This window comes from Perna viridis, chromosome 2 (genome assembly GCF_037379345.1).
Source record: "Perna viridis isolate PV_CMFRI_1.1 ecotype Kerala chromosome 2, ASM3737934v1, whole genome shotgun sequence".
NCBI lineage: Eukaryota > Metazoa > Mollusca > Bivalvia > Mytilida > Mytilidae > Perna > Perna viridis.
Genome location: NC_142446.1, coordinates 28313446 through 28333721, shown reverse-complemented (window position 1 = coordinate 28333721; position 20276 = coordinate 28313446). Strand labels below are relative to the sequence as shown.

The window sequence follows — 20276 nt, the reverse complement described above, 5'->3', positions numbered from 1 at the left end:
TTTATACTCATTCCTAATAATCTATTACAGAATGATAATCTAAAAGAAATTGCATTAAATCAGGGTAAGGATTTGTTTTCTTGACATTATATTTGTTACATATATGTATATAAATATCTAGAAACTTTGACACTTCAAACTTCCTCCACTTAACCATATGACAAGTTAAGCTTAAACACTGGCAACTGACAATATTAAGGTCTCCAACTATAAATGGAAAGCTACACATGTTCTTTGTGACTGTAATTTCTTGAGTATAATTCACTGTGAGTAAGGTTAACAACACTATTCCAGGATATAATAGTGAAACCATGTACCAGGTTAGTTTACTTATAAATACGACCTCTTGCAATTGCCCATGTTCTCCTATGTGGTAAGTGCATTGGAAACAAAAAAGCTTGTAAGAGAACCTTTATAAAGTTAGCAATTATAAATCACTTACCAGTCTTTCTCCTGAGAGAACTTCCAACAACTTCATCAACATTTTTCCATCTCTCAAGTCGATATAAAGATCCGCTATTCTGCAACCTGTTCGTATTAAATGCGAGTTCACCCATTTTGTGAATGTCTTCTTCTGTACAGATTCTCTTTCGTCTAAAATAAAGCACACAAATATAAGAGTACATACATGTATACAACTCTTTGGTACTCTAGACGATCAAATAGACAATTTAAATCAACTTTACCCGCTAATTTCCTTATTTTCTTTGCATATTCCTTTTCCTGAAATTCTATTATGGCCTGATTAGACATAGCAAAATGTGACCAGACTGAAACTTAAATCTGGTGTAGACAACACCTATATGATGAGAAAGGAAATCGTATTACAAGCGTCTTCCTACTCCCATTTCCTACTTTTAAGGACACAATACACTAAAAATATGTACTAATTTGTGCATTGTCAAAACTGGAAGACATGCTGTATACTTGCTTTTCTCAAGTGGTAGTATTTACAAATACTAGGAGTACTTCAGAAAAAGAGATCCTACCCTAAAATAGTCTTATAATATAAGAGATGTAAAATTTTGAGTTTCTTATATGAAATATGCTCAACAAATATAGGATATGGATTTACAAAAGATCTAAAAGAAGTCTTCATCCTTTAAAATGGTTCTGTAGAAGGTAAGAAATAAAAGTTTTTAATTCCATTCAGATACAAATGTAAATAGATAAACAAGAAGACAATTTTACAGTGTTGACATAATAAAGACACACAACACCTAAGGTCTGATCAAATCTTGTATTTCTGCATGGATTAACACCTGAAAAGTCACCTTTAAAAGTCACCCCTTTAAAATACATAATTGTTATCAGAACTACCTGTCTAGAAATCATAAACAATTTTTATGACTGACACATTCAATGAATGATCAGTCAGGTAAATGTTTATATTTAAGCAGTATTCAAGTCATGTGACTCAAGTAAAAGAATGACATTTAATATACTAGTTAGTCTACATGAGTGACATACCTGCAGTACATGAGTGCAATCAATTCTAAAAATATTTTTATAGGAAATTCCATTAATTAATATTTAATACCAACATAATACTACATTTACAATGTTCCATGATTATTATTTCTCATCATTCAGGGCAAGTAAAATATTGCAAGGAAAGGTTACCATGTTCCAATTTCTTAGAAAGCAGAAAAGTAGAAAACTGTGTTTCCAAAAAAGACAGCTGAGTTGGGAAAGCAAACATTGACTGTGGAAAGTTATATTTCAGAGAGTTACAGCATTACCATGAAAACCTAAACTATCCAAAATCCTAGAACACTGCAACAATAATACTTAATTATGTACATACAGTGTATACTCATATTTACAATAGGTTATACAGATACACTTCTTAAGTTACCTGCTAAAGCCTTGATCCTTGACCTTTCAAAGAGCTTGGCTGAGTTACTACCAGCATCAAAATCATCTTCATTCTGTCCCGAGTCCCACCGTACACCAGTGGAATTCTGGTAGGACTCTATCTCAGTCATGATGATGGCTTATACAGCCACAACTGCCTGCATAAAGAAAGAACCATATGCATGTATGTATATGTGTATACTTATGATGGGCACTGTATATAGCATATGAATTAATGCTTTCAAAGAAAAAGAACTTGAAAATGTTTATTTCTACACCTTTTTTGGCTCCAATTCATAAATCAAAGTGCTATCAGCACTGATGGTTCTTGATTCTTGTGAAAATTGTAGCATCAACAAAATTTCAATAATTATACCATGTTAAATAAAATTATGATCATACATTGGATTTTAAATACTATTAAGAACTGTCCTTTTTTATTTTTAAACTGAAAGTCAATCTATATAAACTTCACACAAATTTACAAATTTTGTTCCATTTCACCTTTTCCCCCAATTTTAAATCTATCCAAAAGTTAATGTGAATCTATGTTCAAAGGCTGTAATAACAGAGTATTTATCCTACATAACAATTATACTTAAATAAAACCAATATCGGCTTAAGAAAATAATTTCGTTAACACAAAATTTTCAAAAAGTAGACACTTTTATCAATTTTAATTTTCCCACCAATTTTTCTTGGTTAAATCACTGCTCTTCACTTCCTATTTATAAATAGTAAAATATTTATGATAGGATGGATAATTTGACTTATAAGTGTATTGAAATGAAAATATTTAACACATTTTATCCTTACAGACACATTACTGCAAGAAATAAATTCCCTAAATGTAAATTTATTACTAAATATCTTTCAAGACTAAAAAGGAGTCCATAAAAACCTTGAGTTGATATGAAGACTAGATCTTAATTTTATTTGCATAAATACTAGAATATTATTGAGCTGATAAATTGCAAGAAACATATTTACTTGTTATAAAAGAAGTATTGACAGATATAAATGGGATTACATTTGGACTATATTTTTGTGTAGTGTTCAGAAATAGTAGGGAAGTTCCAGTGATAGACCAGTGACATAAGGTATTTTGATCCTGAAGGATAAAAAACCCAAACATAAGGGACATAACTCTTTAAGTCAATTAAACCATCCTTTTTTGTGGTATGTAATCTTATAGATGTTGAGATCTATACACTTATATTCCTGTTAATGCACATAATTTAGGGAAATGGTGGAATTTTTCCTTACAATAATCAATCTTAGCCAAATTTGGGAACCTTGTGATACATTTCATCAAGATCCTTGGTTTACATTGTATAAAGATCCATATATGTGATACAATGAAGTCATACCCCATCAATCAATAAATCAATCGATTTAGTGAATATGTCAAAGAGACAACCCCAATAGGGTGAAAATGTCAGCTCAAGACCACCCTTAGGTCTTAAATGAATGAAGAGAAAAACCTTGTTATACAAGTTCCTAGAGATCTTTTCAGATTCTCTTTTACTCATGCTTTAGTTTGAAAAAATGAAACAATGGCTTGTTTTAGCCCTCAATTCCTAAATGGTTGAGGCCATGAACCCAAAAAAACTAATCTGACCTTGATCTTTGAGGTAAAATTTCATAGATAATCTGATTCATACACTTATAGATGTATCTGAGTTACAATAATATAGTAATTTTTTTCATGCTTGTTTGAAGGCCCTTCATGTACATTTGCATTTCCTGAATGGCTTAAGCCTAAGTTTATTGGAAAATTTCTTGATCCACAGGACCAAACCATACTGTATTCAAAAGAAATCGGTACAAAAATGTATGAACAAATCATTGATAATCCAGTACCATTTATCTAAGAAAAAAAATGTTCAGGATGCAAATATAAGTAAAAGTTAAATTTAGCACTATGGCATACATGTACATTTGTATCTTTCTGGTTGATTCCAGATTTTTTAAAATGAAACAATGCAGGTTAAAATTTGTGAAAATCTGATTCCAATTTAATCTTTTATATCATTACTTCATGCCAGCAATGGCTGACAAGGAAATATTCTTTCAATTTTGATTGATTAGAATTTAACAACCTACAGCAGATAAATTATGAATTTCAGGATGAGAACGACTCACCAATCAAACAGACACTGCTTTGCACTAGTCTGACACACTGTGCCTGATCTTTACTGTACAAATGTACTATATGTGTTGCTCACAGAGGGAACAACTCCCAGGTATGCCACCCCACCTGGACACATCCAGTTGTTACTTTATCCCCTGATATACTGTGTGCTTGGCAGAGAAGCAGTGGCTACCAATTTCCGAGATAATGCCAGTCTATGGTCATTGATTTTTAGGGATCCTCTTGTTCTTAAAAAAAAATTTTCTTACTTCAAAAAGCCTGTATGCAGTAATTGTCAATGAGATTGATCTTGTTTATACATGTACAGTACATTTATTGAATTTTGAAGTTTTTATTGACCCAGTCTTCGAATTAAGCTAGGGGCCCAGTGGTCCAGGCCCCTAAAATTATGTTCTTAGGAAGTCCGACTGACTTAAACAAAATTTTGGGGTGTTGTAGTGTTCTGTTTATTTTTGCATTCTTAGACATATCTAATTATCTGAATCGAGTGAGCGTTTGTTGTTGTGTAATTTCATTATTCTTATTACTAGACATAGATTCGGATGATTTAGACTTAATAAAATTTTTTTTCATATAATATCAAATTTTTTTCAGGCCACTGAAAAATCATTCAGACTTCCAATTTTAGTAACTTTGGAAGTCCAAATGGCTTCTGTCTGAAAAAGTTAACCGTGAAGACTGTTAACCACAGACACTAGTCTCACAAGTTTTTCAGTCAAGTCTTGATTTTCCATTCTACATATATCTGTAAGTACATGCAAATTCTTTATTTGTTGGTTCAAGAAGCTGCTAATCACATTCAAAAATGGCTACATGTAAAAAAATAAGTTACATGGCTCAAGCTATCTGAGAGAAACAGGGAGATGCAACTTCTCTTTCAGAGACATCAGGGATAGAGTGGGCAGTTGTCAGGGAGAAGTGGATGTGCATATCCCATTTTTTTTTTAAATTTATATGATGTTTACATAGCTACATGCACATACATGTAGTATAAGCAGGTATTTGTAGATGTATATATGTTTATTTTCTTTGATTGAGATAAATGTAACTTTTCTTTAAGCTATAAATGTAGATACTAAACACTTTGAACAAAATGAAATCAGCCTGCTGACTGAATAATTGAGTGTACCTCTCCCCCTTTCCAAATGTATTACAGCAAAATTAATGGAAGATTGAGTAAAGCAAAGCTTCTTGCAGTTGCAATACATTATCCTATTGATTTTGTCCAATCATGGTTCTGACTCTTCCCAAAAAATAACAAATCCCAAGGCCCTCTTGCCACAAAAAGACAAGTCCTGTAAGGAATTAGAGGGTCCCAAGAAAAGCAAAGGGTCTTATGTTTAATGTGTTTTTGTTTTGCTTGTTTGTAACGCATGTATAATAGCTTATTTGTCACATGGGTAAGTGGTACATGTAGTTTCGGATTTGTCTGTGACATCGTCATTCCTATCTCGAGCTTTTTCTATAGAAAATATTTTAGATTTCTTGTTATGGCAAGCATCTGCAATTTATAAATGCTCAGGGTTGATCCCGTCTAGCAAAGGCACTGAGGCATCTTTGCAACATGTACAGATAGGACATGTTTGCTCAACTTCAACTTTCCCCAACCACGGAAATATATTCAGCCAATGCATACGGAATATTCTAATTTTCTTTGGTGTACTGGCCATACAAGAACTAAATTCTTCCTCTGCGTTGTCCAAACAAGGACAAGACAGCTTCTTCAGCCAGTCATTTCGACTGCCAGAAAGAGCTACCTGTGCAGGGGTCGCGCTGGGCTTCGCCAATGTCACAATTTGCATTTTTTATTTTATCTGGTGACAAAAATAGCCAGTAGGCGATTTTCTTGGCGTTCAGGTTTTGTATATTAAAATTGACAGGAAGTTTATCAGCAATGGATATTCTCTCTAATTTTGTGTTGACACCTGGTCAGAGTTAATTGACTATGACCAATTTAGGACTGAAGGCAATTAAAGGTAATTAGACCATGCAACTGTGACTGACAATATCCTTATGGGAGGTGTCAATCAAATGTGAATATAATTTTAGACAATCAAAACTCTCATCATCAGGTCAAAGGTAAACACAATTAAGGCCATGTGCATCTGTCTACACACAAGTTTTACAGCCCCGTTTAACCATGTAATACATTCTGAAACAGACTTACCTAATAACAGAATAAATTAAATCCAATTAACAATGATTATCCCATCAGGAAGTGTCTAAATACTTCGAAATGAAAGAATTGGTAAAAGAAAATGGATGACATTTGTTTACACTTTTGTCATGCGACTTTTTTGGCGGGAAAATCGGTAAACAAATAGAATGGGGATTCCCAAAATCTAATTAAAGAAATGCTATTCAGATATCAAGATAATTAAACAGGGACACAGTTAATGGTCCATGGTATGAAATGTAGTTAGATAGAAATTTTATCACTTCAGAAAAAGAATCAAGTTAGTTAAAAATAAACACAAAAAAATATATTGTATTAGATAAATTAGACCATAAAGGAAAAAGGTGAACATGTTTTAAAATCATTGACTATATGAGAATAGTAATATAGTCTTTGACAGAAGTAAAATACCTGTTTCTGGAGTAGTACTTTTTTTATTTTATGCATATGAAAGTGACAGACTAGAGCAAAAAACCTGCTTTATACATACATCAAGAGTGAATCTTGGGTACTTGTATGTCATGAATGGAGAGGTTATTTTGATGATGTTTGATTGTTTGTTGGGGTTTAATGTCCAAGCAGCAATATTTCAGCTATTTTCAGATGATAAATTCAACAGTGGTCTCATACTGTCTTTTTTTTTTTAAAGTATAATTTTTTGGCACCCTTTGGCTCTAATTTCTGAAAACTGGCGACAAAAAATGGCAGCTGGCAATTTTTGTGGTGACAGAATTTTGGACGCCAGAGCAGCCCCTGCAGTGGACAAATTAATAATCAAACAGACTTCATGTTGAGTAATCGTATTACTAGTGTAGATTTCAGCAATTGAATTGAGAATTCTCACAAGTCTACTGGATTCCCCTGTTGTGATTTTCAGGAGTCCCCAATGAATTTTTGGGGTCAAGGACACAGGAGCTCAGGTCCCTGAGAACAGTCCTTTTTAGCAGCACTGGATAAAAAGATTCCAGACAGTGACATTCTGTTGAAATTTTCATTTTGTTTTCATTCATGGTCCTACAATCCATAATGCTTTCATCAAAAACAATATATCCAGTCTTTTGATCAAAAGTATCAATCATGTTAAAAATTTATTACTGACAAATAAAGAGTCAAGATTATAACTTATTGACACATATTGCAGCAGTTTGCATGAACTTGTCTGACGCTTAAAAAATGCTTCAATAAAATGGGGAATTTACCGTTCAATAATGAAACAAGAAGATAAATTGAAATGCATTGGGTTTTCTACCAAATTATCTGTGGAGATAAACTGCATGACAACTTTTGTAAAAAAATGTAACAAAATATGAATGATAAAACATCAATTATCATAAGCTTAAGTGAAGTGTGTAAATTCCATATCCTGTCTTTTAACATTTGAAACGAAAGCCTGATTAAAATATTTGTTTATAACCGACATAAACAGATTGTTTAAAATATTTGATAGATTTTGACGATTAATATCATTTATTATTATCAAATGGTCAAAATACTGTTAAAAATTAAGTCCCAATCATGGGCAATGTCTGAAAATGAGAGGAGGAAGTGAGCAACCCTAGGGCGACTATTTCACCTGAACTGCATAGTAGCATGAGCCATGAAGTAAAAACTTTGGCAATTAAAAAATTTGTCAACTGCTCAATGATGATTTCTACACATCTGTTCAGTAATACACATACATGTACATTTATACAAGTCGTTAAATCCCTCCAGAAAAACTACTGCAAAGAACTGTTCTTACAAAAGTAAATTAAATAGACCATTTACCCGAAACTACGTGTACAAAATGTTCATGCAAATTAACATAATTTCATGAACATGTTACTGAAGGAAATTCATACATGCACAACTGTTTCACATTAATTACCAAGTCATTCATATAAGGGGAGCTAATTATCACCACTACTTCATAGGAAATTGTCTATTAACACAGGAAATCTACTGATAAGTTCAAGCATCAAACTAGAGATTGAACTGCAAAATCCAATTTCCTGTCACAATAATAATTCTACAATTACTATTTTGTTTCAGTACAGTTGTCAATTACATTACGGAACAGTTTAACACATTCACAACTGCTATGGAGTCCAAATTGTTACCAAGCAATATTCAAAGGTAAAGAATAAAACATGGTACTTATCCAAAATACTCATAATAGAAAGGACCAACACACAACAATAGTTTCATTTAACTGTCAAGACATTGAACCAGTACAACCTTTCAAAAATTCACAGGGTTGGAATTCTTTTAATATTACCATTAGAAAGAGCAAATATTGACTAACCTTTCAAATAATACATGTAGAACATACAATTTACATGCAAATGTGTGCATGAATAATTATGCATCTTATTTAATATTATATCATATATCATTATATTATACATGTACATTGAGATTTGTATGCCATATGCCAAGAAGAACCACATCCCTCATAAGCTAATGAGTTTCAATAATTTTGTACATTAGTACATGAACTTTGAATAAATATGTACCAATATCCGCCATAACTTTTTAACATAAATCACAATCAATCAATATTTGGTCCATCCATTTCCTAAATAGACTGGCATCTTAAAATACACATATCAATTTCAGTTACCTGGTACTATGTACTTTTAATTATAATATACAGGTAGAAAAACATGTACCTGTTTAAGGCTTTAAAGTGGATTACTGACTTGATCAGCTTCAAATATTACATACATTTGTAAGCACAGGATTTTTTTGTCAGTTAAATACATGTATATACCTTTATTTTTTCTTGTTGGTATATCTCCCTTAGACTTATATAAAACACACTTTTTTGGTAGTTCAAAGTAATCACAAGTACGAAAGATTCAAATCACAGAATCAACCAAATTCACAGCATCACAGATAAATTCTCTACAATAAAATGATGTTCTACTGCTTCACAGTAATCCAACGACAAAATGAACACAAACTATGTACCTACGAAGAGTAAAATGAGTGAGTCACATCAGTCCGCAGAAGGGATGCGGATTCAACTGAAGTCGAAAATGATAGTAGCTCAAGAATGCAACATGTTGCATACCCAGTAGCACTGAGCGAAATTTATGATCCAAAAGAATATAATAATAGGGTCTTGTGTTGCTAACATGAGCATGCAGTTGCGTTGATGCTTTTCCCTTAAAAATGCTATTGGCGTTTATATCAGGGGTCGGCATATTTAACATTTTTCATCGATACATCTCCGCCATATTGAAATCTGGCACCACTTCCAATGGTATCGAACTTCACTTTGCCACTATTAGACTTGCATATGTTAAGGACTTTTATACATTACCTGCTATTGAATTTAATATCCAATTTTGAATGTATAAATTCCTTCAAAACACACACAGGGGCAAGGTAAACACAACCGGCTTTTGGGCTGCTGAAGATTGCGGGAACCGACCACTCCGTAATAATTTCCGATTATGGCAAAAATAGTTCCTTGATTGGATGAAGTGAACTTCAATGCATTTGAGTAATAGCTTACTTAAAATAATCGATTTTTAAAAAAAAAAACAAATTGATTTTTTGTGGTATATTTCAGTATGCTTTAATTCTTAGTTAACCTTTAAACAATTCATTTTTTTTGCTACAGGTAAGTTTGTTTATGCGCGCAATGATTTGAAATGTATAAATAGTACGTCTGGGTGATCTCATAACATTATGGGATATTACCGTAAATATCACAAAAAGACAGCTCCGAGAAAAAAAGGGGGGTTCATTTTCAAGGACGGCGCTTAAATAAAATTAAACTACCGATAGTCCTAATTGTAATTTAATTTGCTTTTGTTACTTTGTATGTATGATTTTAGTTACTTCATGTTCTTTGTTGTGTGTGTCTGTTTCTGGTCATTGTCCCTTGATTACAATCTTTTGATTACCAATATAACCTTGGTTCCCTTGATTATTCCATTCCTTGATCAAGAGCTTCCCAAACAGCACCATCATGACCATGCCAAGAGTGAGTCCACCATTCAAAAATGTAAAATATATATACAAAATTACATTCAAAAAACAATAGTGAAACCATTTCGCTATTTTAAAGAACTTTTAATCTTATGAAATAGAAATTTATATCTAGAGAATAAATCATTATTAGGGTTTTGCGTCTTTAAAGATTAATTTTGTTTACCCATACAAGCAAATAAATTTTTTACGCTACCTTTTTCTATTGATTCAACTTCTTGTTATTTCAAAGAACTTATAGTCATATTAAGTTTTCTGGGTTTTTTTTTTTTGGTTTTTGTTTTTTTTTGTTTTGTTTTGTTTTTGTTTTGTTTTTGTTTTTGTTTTGTTTTTTTTTATATCTTCCTGCTGTTGAAACTTTAATCGAGATTGATGTTAGGACAGCTCCACAATATGTGTATGTTTTTTTAATGTTTATATAGATTATGTGGGGAATAAAAAAATGTGACTCACTTTCGGTACATCTATGATCTATAGATGCAAGGAAAACCAAGATCTGAGCAGTAGTCAAAAGAATATATTTTAAGGATAAGTTAAGTGACTGATGCCGCCGGTTCAAGGCCAGGGCTTATACTGAAATCAAGGATTATATCAGTGGACTACTATAAAAATCCTTGCTAAAATTAAATACGGACTTCGGTTTTTATTGAATACGTAAAAAAAAAGCTCCGCCGCCGCTCATGGCATCCCGATCTCAAGTTGACACAGGCACATGTGGGTACAGGTTGTTCTGATCACCCTTTTTCAAAAGAATGCACGTACCGTTTCATATTTTTGGTCACATTCGATACTAAAGGCGAATAGTAATTAATTATTTTATCATATTGACATGAGTTAACAAATATATGATATTTATGTATTACATCAGTAAGTCACCTGATAATTCATTATTTAAAGAAAAAATATGCTGATAATCACGGATTATTTATAGAACATCTTCAACACTAAGCCTCAACAATGAAATTGAAAATAAACAGATACAGATACTATTATAAAAGATTAAATTGAACAGTATATAGAATATAAATTACTTGTATGTGTGAGAACGTCCTAAATTGAAAGCTCGGACAATAAACTCTGCGAACTTCCTTATATGTTCTGACCAACCATTGTGGTTACAATACTCAACTGAATTACCGCTGTGATTAAGTAGTACTCCACACAAGAATCATGCAAAATGTGATTCGTGGGTGAAAAGCCTACATATTTTTGTTTTTGATATTTTGTTTGAATTGTCATAGTAAACAGAAATTAACATTCGCTTTTTCATAAAACCCATGTTCTTAGGGGATAAAAATTGTATAGAATGTACTGTAGATTTCAAAATAAAATTGGATTTTCAATGTTGATTATCTTCTAAGAGCAGGCAGATTGGAATGACGTTACTTATGGCGAAATCTAGTAAAAAATGCCTTAATGTCAGCATTTGCATAGATAGTTGGCTATCATTTTGGTATAATGCAATAAAATAATATTTTACCTTAACTTTTTGCGTTCATACATCATAAAACGATCAACTATATGCCCGACAACAAGCTCAACCGCAATAACTCGGCATTGATTTTGATGAACAGTTTGTCAGGAAATAAAAAAAAGCAGCACTTCGTCCTATGCATTTTATCATGGATGTGGACACATTTTATGAGGATTTTTTTTTATCATTTTCCTCCGTTTTGTAGGCAGTTAAAGAAGTACAGTTTATTTCTCATTGAGGACTAACATTTAAGATGCAGTATCTTATATCATTTTTGGATTTTATGAATTTTTAAATCCTGTACATATATATATATATACATATAGGTTCAGTATGGAAATGGTCCACTGTTTCTGTATTTGTTTAAAATATGCCATCTAGTGTAATTGACTTGGATATTTGACCTGGTAAAAAAGGTTGTTTTTTTTCTAAATGTTAACTCAATGTCAGTGTATTTTTGATGCTTCTGTCTGGCAATTGGTCGGTTGTAACTATTGCCATGATTGTGTTTTTTTTCTTGAACACACATAACTTTCGTAAAAATAAATTAGTATGTCATGATGTCACCCTGTTGCAACATGGGGTAAGTTACAATAAAGCTTTATAAAAATTCCACAATCACCTACAAAATATTAGCAGCTGCTGCAGATAAGTAAAACGTGTGTTACGAGTACTGAGAAAATGTTTTGAAATTTGTTCACGGTCATCTTCACGGTCTGCAAATTTATTCACCTCCTCCTACACGACCATCAAAATGTTATTTTATCTAACTTATGAAAATTTGCAGCATTAAGTGAACATTTACAACTTGTAATCTGAAATTGTGGAGCTATGAATGAATATTTAAAGAGCTGATAACCAAAATAATACTTATTTCATTTATATTAAAAAATTTGTTATTTTTTACATTGATTTGTTGTTGTTGGGACATGCAAAGGTACCCCCTCACTTTAACGAACTTCTGAAAAATATGCTGTTCCACTTTGTCTAGCATTTGGGTGTACAAAGTATATACCATCCTTTTTATAGACATTCTTTTCCCCAGGAACGTAACTTATGATACAATATTGCTAAAATATTTTAAAATGACTTCCCGTCTTACCCTTCGATAAATAGTTGTTCGTGATCGCTAAGGTTATCCGTTCACTATCAAACTGCAGCAATTCTTGAAATATATTATTGATCTGTTCACGATCATTGTGTGACTACATTATGTCCTATTACATAAATCTTTGTAGTTGCGAGAGTTTAATGCATCGAGGTTAGTATTAATAGTCTCAAACCAGGTTCTTATAACTTATAACAAAGATTAGTAACAGAATTCATTGCGATGTAATTTCAAATGAATTCCAGTCTAAATACCAATAATTGATTAGAATCAAAACGTTTGGTTCGATTTGCATAGTAGGAACAAATCGACGTTAACGACATAACAGTACCAAGCCAGGTTATACAAAATGATCTAGTTAGCTGAAAGAAAACCACCAATTAGAAAGCTTGTTACAAATCAAATTAAATTATTTAAGGAATTATTAACGAAATAACGTTTCCGACATGCACAAAAAAGTAACGTGGTCCAAACCAAATTATTTCGGACGACCTATTCAAAAATAAAAAAAAATAGTGAGAAGAGTTATGACGTGCGTATATTTTGAGTTTAATAATTGAAGATGCGTCTCCATTTCACGCCAATTCCATAGAAGGTGTGTAACACATGATTGGTTGCTGAAAATAAAAATTACATTAACTATTTGTTATTCCAAAAACATGCTTCGGTTGACGTACTTCAAAGACAGAGTAGAGGCACGTAGGAAAGAGTTATCAAGGGAGTACAGATTCGAGAATATACTCCAAGGATTAAGACTAGACAGGGAAAACAGACACAAACAACAAAGAACATGAAATAAACAAAATAACACATACAAAATAAGCATTTTGACAAGGAAAGGCAAGTTTGTCCGTTTGTGCACTTCTTCCGTTGAAACAGGGACAATATAATATACTAATATACACTCCCGTCTGAAAATAGGAGAAAGCTGTTCACCATTCAAGTTTGCACCATTTAGTAATTTTGACAGATCAAATATGAAAGAGTTATATACCTTTCATTATTATTTTCTTTCTGTTAGGATTGCATACCATGTTGCTACAAGCAATTCACTGACAACTTTGCTGATAAAAATAAAAATAAATTTGAAATTACAGTAATAAAACTATACCATAAGCATGAACACAGTTTTAAAACGCCAGAACGTAAAATTTAGGGTAGGAAAGATCCATGATTTCAGATAAGTATATGCGTCTAAGGGGAGGAGGTGATATGGGTGTTAATAAAATTAAATAAACAATTAAAAATGTGGTAGAAGTTTGAAGAAAAAAGGTTTCATGCCAAAACAATTCTCCCAATTTTAAGGAATAGCTAGATCCCTTTCCCAACGTGTCTACATATTAATTTTCACTATGTCAACGTTACACCACAGGAATTACTTCAAGATTTCCTATCAAACTGTACGCCTGACGAATTATACGGGAAAATCATATACCGTTGACTAAAATACTGCAAATGACCATAATGTATTTTAATGGCACATTAAGTGGCCAAGTTCTCATTAGAAAATGCAGGAGAGGCGTCAGTGATGTTTATTAATTCACTCCTGAAAGGCGTGTTTTCCGTAAATCACAGATCATGGATAACTGTTGATTAAGGTGCTTCTATGGACACTCCCGACAGAAACATTTGGAACGAAACACTTTGTCATAGAACTTTTGTTGCTATTTTTTTCGACAGTTAGTAATTAAAATATCAAACATCTAAACAGTCATATATATTGGTCCAACTTGTTGTCAGAATCCTTTGGGAAATAGGCCTTGTCCATTAATTTATAATCTTCGCTGTCGATCACTTTTGAAAAATAAGTAAATCAATAAAAAGAGAAGTTTTATATTTCAAAAACCTTAATCTAAAGAGAAAAGTCCATTAATATGCTAAGGAATGGATCTTTTCACCATTGTGGTAAATTGTTTGTAGTGATAGTGCAAGACACTATACTATCCTGCGGACATTATTTCACTTTATTTTTTCCGGAGGATATTTTTTTATTAAGAAATTTTTTGTTTGTTTTGCTTTGTTTGCCTGCTGCTAGCCACACAGGCAAAAGATCCATTACCGACCTAAACAAATCAATTTCTAATTCTGTTCATTTACTTTCATTTATTGAACTACTTTACGTTCAAAATACTTTGAAACGATGGTCAAATATTGCATGTTCCGGAGATAATAAAATACTTCGCTGGGAACAGCTTAATGCATCCAAATAGAAATACATGTGTACCATTTCACTAAGTTTCATGAAAATGGGTGCAAGTTATGGTTGAAAAATGGCACCCCCTCCATTTTTATGAATAAAGTCCAATATTTCAATTTCAGAAGTAACACACTGTCTGATGGGATAGTAAATTTTGGCCATCTTCTCATAGACCAAATTTTTTAATGTGACCATCAATCTTTTTTTTTTTATGATTTGCTCCTTGAATTTTACTACTAAAATCAAATTATAAGGAATGATTGTTATAGTTTTTTGGTCTATTTGAAATAATCTCAATGCCCATGCTTCATAGACCAAAAACTATAGCATCCCTTAAATAATTCTGGTAAATACCTGTTGCATATGGATGCTGTTATTCAAAACTTGATTAATGGTGGCATTGTTACTAATTCTATATATTATATATATTATGATTTTGAGTCCCGTGGAGGGAACAACCAAAAATTTGCTTCGCAAATTTGAGAGTTCTAATATTGTTGGGAATTTTTTAGACCAATCTATAAGTTTACATCATCTTCGCTGTAAGGCTGTATCTATCTGAACTGATGGAGCAGTGTAGCGAATATAGTCATCACATTCTGAGATGTTTAGATATATGTGGAACTGTGATGAAATGATGTTTCAGTAACATAAAATTTCAAAGTCTATAAAGTCTGTGACTTTTGAGGCAAATGCGTGAAAGAGATATGTAACTGTGAAGTAGTGATGCTAATGCAACTACATACCAAATACAACTGTCCTAGTACAGGTGATTCCTGTTTAAATGACCTAATCCAAAAACATGAAAATACTGAAATTTGAAATTTCAAAGTCAATAGATCATGACAGGGGGATGAAATTGATACAGAATTGTGATACAGTGAGGCTAATGCAACTGTATACCAAATAAGATTGACCTAGCTCAAGTGTTTCATACTAAACTGACCCAATCAGAAAACTTAACATGAAAATCTTAACATGGACACCAACACCAAAAAAGTAATACCTGTCTCGCCTTTCACAATATTCAGCGTGGGCAAGACAAATATCAAAAGGAAACCTCCATCAATATCAATAAAAAATTCAAAATTTCATAGACATTGCAGCAAGTCTTGAAGTTTTAGCCCCAAAACAGAGTTCTCCAATTTTGGTATGAAATACGTCTGAAATTATGGAAACTGAAAGGGAGTTGAATAGAAAGAAACAAATCACAAAAAAAATTCATAAAATTGGTGGCAGCATTTTCAGTTATTGTGTGTAGTGTGAACTATGGACAGATACTGGTATACCAAAACATGTCCATCCTGTCTATAAAGACGGGTGTAATAAAACAAGACTAATGTCCAGTGTGATATATAACCTTTTGTAAACCTATCCATTTTTGTGGTTGCTCAATTTCTAGGATTCTGTCTTAAGAACATATTCATGACATTTGCATGAGATGAAAGCTATAATATTATGGAAGGTACCATGTTTACGTAATCAAAGGAGTTGTTCCTAAGTTGCATCAAAAAGACAGTACATATGGCTCAATAAGTAATTGTTAATATTATCCATATATTGCAGCATTTTTCTATTATTTTCCTAAGATATTGAAATTGTTACACCCAAGTTGAGTTAAAACCATCCATCGAGCTTCCAATGATAAGTGGAGAGGTTCAAACACTAACACCACTTAACAGAAGTACTAGCACTTATTAAAAATACTACTGACAAAAGTCAAGCTTTTCAACTTTACTAATTTAAAGTATTGTAGTGAAACAATACACCTTTTTTCAACTGACACTTATACTGCAGTAGATATATTTTTTTTTCAATTGTGGTATAGCCATCATATTTTATATAACATGCACATCATACAATTGTACCAGTCATTCAGCCAGTGATAGTGATGTGTAATTGTTTTAATAACTAAGTTCCCTTATTTAAAAAAAACTTTTGTAAAGTCCTTTTCCTAAAAATAGATACTAGAGGAGCATCAAGGTAAAACTCATATCACAGTTTTCAAGATATAGACCGAAAAATGCTAAAAGCATCATTTTTTTTTTGCCCCTCAAGGGCAATTAGTCTAACAAGCAGTCATTTGACATCTTTGATCCCCTGCAGACTTTTTAGGCCTTACCATAAGGATTATTTCAGCAATTGAAAGTTTCTATCTATCTATCATTTTTCACATTTCAAGGGCAATAAATCTAGCAAGGAGTCATCCTACAAAAGTGATTCAATGCAGACTTTAGTAGGCCTTATAAAAAGGATCATTTCGGCAATTGATAGAATGTGGCTAAACATAACAGTTTGAGAAGTTTTTGAGAAAATTTCTGACTGACCCCCATGTTTTACTACTGACAAAAAATTCCCACACCAGTCCTATGCAGAATACCCTAAGGAATATTCATACCAAGTTTGGTTCTAATTGGTCTGGTAGTTTCAGAGGAGAAGATTTTTGAAAAAACTAACATAAAAAATAGGGAAAAAACATTGGCTAAGGGCAATTACTCCAACAAAGCGTAAAAGATTAAAAAAAAAATTTGACTATAGATAGATCTCATCATGCTAAACACTTTTAACCTGTCAGAATTTGGCTAAACCTAATGGTTTTAGAGATATATATATATATATATATATATATATATATATATATATATATATGAAAAACTTTTGTCTGACCGCTATGTTCTATTTTTAGTACCAGCAGCTATGTATATATATATATGAAAAACTTTTGTCTGACCGCTATGTTCTATTTTTAGTACCAGCAGCTATGTTTTTTGACAGATCAAAAATCCCCACATAAGTACTATGCAGAATATCTTAAGGGACATTCATACCAAGTTCGGTTCCAATAGGTCAAGTAGTGTTTCAGGAGAAGAGTTTTAAAAAAATTGTTAACGATGATGATGACGGACACCAAGTGATTGCAATAGCTAAAAAGTATTTTGAAACGAGACAAAAAATAAACACTATTTTACTATTCTCCATATTTTCACATATACCTGCTCAGCAATATGCAACACCAGACTGGTACTTTAATCATAATATTATAATTCATATCAGTAAATATCACATTTAACCAAGCCATAAATAATGGGATTTATAAATATTGTACAAGACTAGAGGCTGAGTACTAAAGCAAGTTTTTACAAAAAAAGTGCCAAAGTCTGAAAGCCAAATCGTATGTTTTGTTATGGAATGTCAATATGACACTGCTAATTTAATCCACTCTATCGTATGTCATCTGTCATCAATCTTCTGGACACTTATTGGGATCTTTACAGCAATAATAGTGAACAATCATACCATTGGGATATCTCACAAATGCACTGAAAAATAAAATACAATAGTATTGAGACAAAATGACAAATATGGAACTACATATACTAGCATTGTTTATTAAACCACAGTATAGTGGAATGATACACACCAGGCCTGGGTATTTCAGGACAACTTTTGAGCTGGTCAATAATGTACTTAGAACCCTACAAACCTAGACAACCAAGGATGGCCTGTATAACCTAAATGGTTAGACAGGTGACAACAATAGTGCTAAAAACTAAACTAGAGGCTCTAGAGAGCCTGAATGACCCACCTAGTTTTTTTAGCTACATTCAAATTCTTGTAAAAGTGGCCATGTTTTTTCATGGATAAAAATTCCCAATGGTCATGTGTAGGATACCCTACGAAACAACCATACCTTTAGCTGAATTCTATATAGTAGTTTCTGACTGGTTAAGCAATTTTCAAGTCAGGTCAATTTGTCTTAATAACACCCCTCTGATCATCCTAAAATTTCTGATTACGTGTCTGTATTGTAAGTCACTAAAATCAACAAGAAGTTTAGTGTTAGAGTTCTAGTATTATTTCAAAGAATGTTTACCTTTTAGTTTTTCTCCAATGAAATATATTCTTGGTTTTTCCTTTTACAATAACCATGGGTTGTTACACTCTTGAAAGTCTTATTCATTCTATCATGTCCTTTACAATCATAAATTATGTAGCTCTAATTAAGTACTGTGATGATACTTTCTAGCTTCATTTTATGAAGAAAAATGTAAGTAGAAATTTTGACATTTCATAAACAAGTTTAAAATTACTTTAGTGAAAATGGGAGTTGTTAAAGTGAATGTTAATATATATATAATGTTTAAATGAGATAGTATAAACTGTTTAACGCCTTTGTAATACTGAGTAATTTTAACAAAAAACAGGAAATTATTAGATCCACTATCACATCTGTTCTACAAGTATCATATGTCAACTGTCTCAACTGAAAGTATTTGGAAGTATTTGTATGCACATTGATTACAAATTCACTACTTTTAAAAAAAAAAAAAAAAGGAGGGTAGAGGTTTCTAAATACTAATATGACATTGAAAGGTCTCAATATTCATTGTGTCAAAACGTCATTAATATACACACAACTAGGTCTGAAGATCACAAATCACATGTAAGTAGGTATTAAACCTATTTGGAAGCACTTTTTATCTTCATTGTTATGTGAGCTAGATAAAGTAGATTGATTGATTCACTCATTGTAGTACTGTAAACATATTAATTTTTCTGGTGACCTTTTCATAATCCTCAAGTTTTTCCCTATGTATTAAGCTTTCAAAACCATGAAAGCATGAAATCTGCATGGCTGAAAAGAAAAGTAATTTGAACAGAAGTAGTATGAAGTGTTGTTTGATGACCTAAATGCAGTTACTAAATGGAACAATTACAATCTAGTAGGTCTAATGAGTATGGTACATGTACTACTAGAACACAGAGGCAGTTAAGTTACTAAATCATATGGCACAAAACCTTACATAAAGCTGTATTATATCATTGTCAACACTCAGAACTTATACAACAATAACAGTACCAAGAGCTTTTTTTCTTACACTTCTGATTTTCGCTTTTTATAGACTGTTCCTTTAAATAACTACACTGGCTAATGGACAACTACTTTTTATTGTGTTATGATTTGGGGAAAAGACAGCAAGCAAATAAAAGTTTGAGCAGATAATTTCAACAAAGGTGAAGTAAACTAACGGTCATATGCAAAGATGCAACAAGGTATTTGGGGTGTGTCCCTATATACTACTGTCACAAGATAACAAGTATTAAACAATAGTTTAATTTTACCGATACCTGATATATTTAGGTTAAGGAGTTTCATCTTAACACAAGTGTTCATACAAACCTACAGGCCCTATGAATATTATGCATAAATGAATAATGTAATAGTAGCAGATTGAGTGGCACAAATCTTGAAGTTTTAGTTTCATGGTAACTCAAGCCATAGTCTTTGGATTTTAAGTTCACTTAATTTCTTATTACTTCACCAAA

At 32.1% G+C, this 20276-nt stretch overlaps 2 protein-coding genes and 1 long non-coding RNA gene across 43 annotated transcripts in view; 1 reads left to right on the top strand and 2 right to left on the bottom strand.

The window, feature by feature from the left end:
* Positions 1-9625, bottom strand: part of LOC148624345 (spectrin beta chain-like) — a 50979-nt gene extending 41354 nt beyond the window's left edge. For 29 of the 35 annotated variants that reach the window (XM_088567072.1, XM_088567075.1, XM_088567092.1 and 26 more), the window contains exons 1-3: positions 9496-9625; positions 1859-2015; positions 443-594 (exon numbers count right to left, since the gene is read on the bottom strand). In XM_088567072.1, the coding sequence (XP_088423198.1) occupies positions 443-594; positions 1859-1988 (282 nt within the window). In that variant the 5' untranslated portion in view covers positions 1989-2015; positions 9496-9625. Of the gene's footprint in view, positions 1-442; positions 595-686; positions 813-1858; positions 2016-4002; positions 4240-8940; positions 9081-9495 lie in introns of those variants that run through there. The other 6 variants (XM_088567074.1, XM_088567077.1, XM_088567083.1 and 3 more) reach the window with 3 other exon arrangements.
* On the top strand, positions 166-9895 carry LOC148624344 (uncharacterized). 7 transcript variants are annotated; one of them, XR_015919680.1, is made up of 3 exons: positions 166-320; positions 8220-8303; positions 9002-9895. It is a non-coding gene; the product is annotated as an uncharacterized LOC148624344 (long non-coding RNA). The 7 variants fall into 7 exon arrangements; XR_015919682.1 differs by adding an exon at positions 4607-4759 and having other exon boundaries at positions 8225-9895; XR_015919679.1 differs by adding an exon at positions 4607-4759 and having other exon boundaries at positions 8220-9895.
* Positions 9896-17897: 8002 nt separating this feature from the next.
* LOC148624343 (vam6/Vps39-like protein) overlaps positions 17898-20276 on the bottom strand; it is a 37376-nt gene continuing 34997 nt past the window's right edge. The window contains exon 26 of the mRNA XM_088567110.1: positions 17898-18268. Within this exon, the coding sequence (XP_088423236.1) occupies positions 18190-18268 (79 nt within the window). The 3' untranslated portion in view covers positions 17898-18189. The remainder of the gene's footprint in view (positions 18269-20276) is intronic.